General features: G+C 36.3%; 1 protein-coding gene across 3 annotated transcripts in view; it reads left to right on the top strand.

Annotated features, from left to right (window-relative positions):
- Positions 1 to 3: 3 nt before the first annotated feature.
- acp1 (acid phosphatase 1) overlaps positions 4 to 3,409 on the top strand; it is an 18,551-nt gene continuing 15,145 nt past the window's right edge. The window contains exons 1-4 of one of the 3 annotated variants that reach the window (XM_032543183.1): positions 4 to 201; positions 1,376 to 1,449; positions 2,189 to 2,302; positions 2,373 to 2,486. In XM_032543183.1, coding sequence (XP_032399074.1) covers positions 159 to 201; positions 1,376 to 1,449; positions 2,189 to 2,302; positions 2,373 to 2,486 — 345 coding nt within the window. In that variant the 5' untranslated portion in view covers positions 4 to 158. The remainder of the gene's footprint in view (positions 202 to 1,375; positions 1,450 to 2,188; positions 2,303 to 2,372; positions 2,487 to 3,409) is intronic. The other 2 variants (XM_032543186.1, XM_032543185.1) reach the window with 2 other exon arrangements.

The following is a 3,409-nucleotide window of genomic DNA, read 5'->3' as shown; positions in this document are numbered from 1 at the left end:
TCAATCAGATGTGAAATGACAGAGTTACATATCTGCATCATTTGCATAATGCCTTAATACGGTAATCGACACGAGTTTTTTTTCAAACTTTAATACGTTTTGCTCAGGCACTAGTTGGCCACCACCAGCGGCGTCATACAGGACCCTTCAGACCAACTATGGCGGCCACTAGTACGAAATCGGTTTTGTTCGTTTGCTTGGGTAAGAGACATAATTTTACCCCAAAGAAGCTCATGTTATCCTCCTAGAGTGATACAGATATAAACGAACGCCACATACGACCAGAATACCTTTTTATAGACTTTAATAATTTCTTTAGTTGCTGTAAGGGTTACTAAAGAGCATTAGCTTAAATGTTTTAGCTAACGTTAGCTAGCTAAGTCGCTGCTGTGAGCTTTCATATACAGCTTTTACTCAAGCCAATTTAATTAGTAAACTGTTAATTTAAAAATTAAAACATTTTAGTGTGTTTATAGAAACGCTGAGTAACGTTATAATACCTGGACGCGAGCAGTTTTGGTGACACAGCATCCCGGAAGTTTACTTATGTCAGTTTGTGACAGGTCAGAGTCCATCATGAAAGTTGCTTGGTTATGACTCTAAAAGTTACTCGGGTATATGACTGATATACAGTCTATGTGTTTTGACTCTTACTTATCAGCAAAGTGTTTGCAATAATTGTTAATCCTGTTAACGCTATACCCTTGCAAAACTGGAACTTGGAATTTAACTGAGCTAGTTCAGAAGTTTATCTTTTTTTATCTTTATCTGTTTTCGTTGACTGTCTTTTTTAATTCAGTTGCTTGTTCTATGTGTCATGCGTTTGACTATGTAAAGTTGTATAGTATGTTTATCTCCTTTTAATTCGCTTGCTTGTTCTATGTGTCATGTGTTTGACTATGTAAAGTTGTATAGTATGTTTATCTCCTTTTAATTCGCTTGCTTGTTCTATGTGTCATGTGTTTGACTATGTAAAGTTGTATAGTATGTTTTATCTCCTTTTAATTCGGTTGCTTTGTTCTGTGGTCAGGTGTTTGACTATGTAAAGTTGGACATATTTATCTCCTTTATAATTCGGTTGCTTGTTCTATGTTCATGTGTTTGACTATGTAAGTTGGACAGTATGTTCCTATTTATTTCTGTAGCCTCTTGCCAGGTCATGTTTGTAATGAATTGGTTCTCAAACAGTTTACCTGGATAATAAAGGTTAGGGTTAGATAAATAAATAAATAAAAGTTGCAGTTAACGTTTGGTGTAATAATGTAACACCATATATTTTGATACAGTGTATTCCCTGGAAATTCAGTTCAAATTGTTGCAGTTTTTTTTTTTTTTTTTTTAAACATGACAAAGTTTGCCATGGTGTTTTCAACAGGGAATATTTGCAGATCCCCCATCGCTGAAGCAGTCTTTAGGAAGATGGCAACAGATGCAGGTGTTGTTGATAAGGTAATGTCATAATTAATTCATTATTACATCATACAAAACAGTATGTATAATACAAGTCGCTATAATTGGTCCAATATGACATATACTGACAATCTTCAGCTAATATATTTACAAAGAGAGCTTTTTCAAAATCACAATTATCAAATTAGCTCCAGAAATAAAGCATCAAGTGCATAGAAATTACATTTGTTGCAAATGAAATGTTCTGTATATTACTACTTACCATTTTTCAAAGCCTGCTTCCAGTGATATGTGAGAATTGACATTGGTGGTGAGAAACAGATAATTATTGGTGGCATATAATAAAAAAAACTATCCATGGAGATTTAGTAGGGTAATAATCACAAAATAATTTCAAAGATATTTTCACACATCACCTGGTTATTGATAGTATAGCAATGTGTGTTTAGAAAGTATTGGTGGGGAATTGTGACATTGGTATAAGAATGTCTAAACTGGAGTAAGATTACTGAAGTAAACTAGTTTTTAACTATTTTAGGCCTAATAATACACATAACAACCCAGCTGCAGACTCTAAAGATCATGAATGAGGGCAGGATGTCTTTCAGAACATTCGTCCTAAATTTCCAACATCACCTTCCACATTAGATTAGATTCAACTTTATTGTCATCACACATGTACAGGTACAATGCAACGAAATACAGTTACACATATCTGACTAATTGAGAGTGAATCATTTTTGCTGTGTCATTGGTCCCCATGCTCTGCTCTGTCTAGTGGAGGATAGACAGTGCTGCCACCTCCACCTATGAGATAGGAAACCCCCCAGACCACCGCGGTCAAGCCTGCATGAAGAGTCATGGCGTGCCCATGAAGCACGTGGCCAGGCAGGTATGACCCCCCACTTATACATCTCTCTTAGCAGTAGCTAGCGCCCCCTTTTTGTTCTCTGTTGTTGCAGTGGGCTATAGACAGTGGTGCCACATCTGACTGGAATATAGGCAGCTCACCGGATGCCCGTGGTCTGGCCTGCCTAAGGAAGCATGGCATTGAGACAAGCCACAGGGCCCGACAGGTACAAAAAGATGTCCCGTGGCTCCTCTCACTTCATTCATGTTTTTGTGTGTATGAATGTTAATAGAGAATAAGTTTTATATTTTCAATTTCAGATTTTCCATTTAACCCTCCTGTTTCATTAAAGATTAAATGAATCATGCTACCCCATCATAGATTAAAAAGTTACTTAAACCCTGACTCTGGGATCAATTAATGGTGAAATAGAATTACTGTACACATAATTTATAAACTAAAAAAGGTGCATTTTGTGTAAAGTTATTTTTAACTTTGTCGTACAAATGCCATTGCCAACACAACTGGTGTAAAAAAAACAAAATCAAAAAAACTATCAATACTTAATCAAACGATGGATGCTACAATTATAAACTGAAAGCGTCTGCTCCGTACAGCAGCAGCAAGTCACAGCACACAGAGTGTCAGGAGTCACACAGAATCGTTAACAGACGAGACAATGGCAGAGTTTTTGTGTCAAAGCGAAAAGCACCTATAAGCAATATTTCTGATTTAAACCCAACGCTAATAGGAAAACCTGATAACCTCAGTGAGGCAATCTGTAAACTTTGGCAGCCATCTCGCAGCAGGAATGCTGTGCAGCTGCACTACAGAACACAACTCTGCAGTAAAAGCTTGACGGTAGTGGCCCAAGACCAAAGTAAGTGCTCTACAGATATTGAGCATATAAAAATAAAATAGTAAATGGTAAATTTTGTATACATGGGGAGAACAAGTATTTGATACACTGCTAATTTTCCAGGTTTTCCTACTTACAAAGCATGTAGAGGACTGTAATTTTTATTACAGGTACACTTCACTGTGAGAGATGGAATCTAAAACAAAAATCCAGAAAATCACATTGGATTGATTTTTAAATAATTAATTAGCAATTTATTGCATGACATAAGTATTTGATACATCAGAAAA

This window comes from Etheostoma spectabile, chromosome 18 (genome assembly GCF_008692095.1).
Source record: "Etheostoma spectabile isolate EspeVRDwgs_2016 chromosome 18, UIUC_Espe_1.0, whole genome shotgun sequence".
NCBI classification, from domain to species: domain Eukaryota; kingdom Metazoa; phylum Chordata; class Actinopteri; order Perciformes; family Percidae; genus Etheostoma; species Etheostoma spectabile.
The sequence above is the reverse complement of the archived record's forward strand: the minus strand, read 5'-3'. Positions and strand labels throughout refer to the sequence as shown.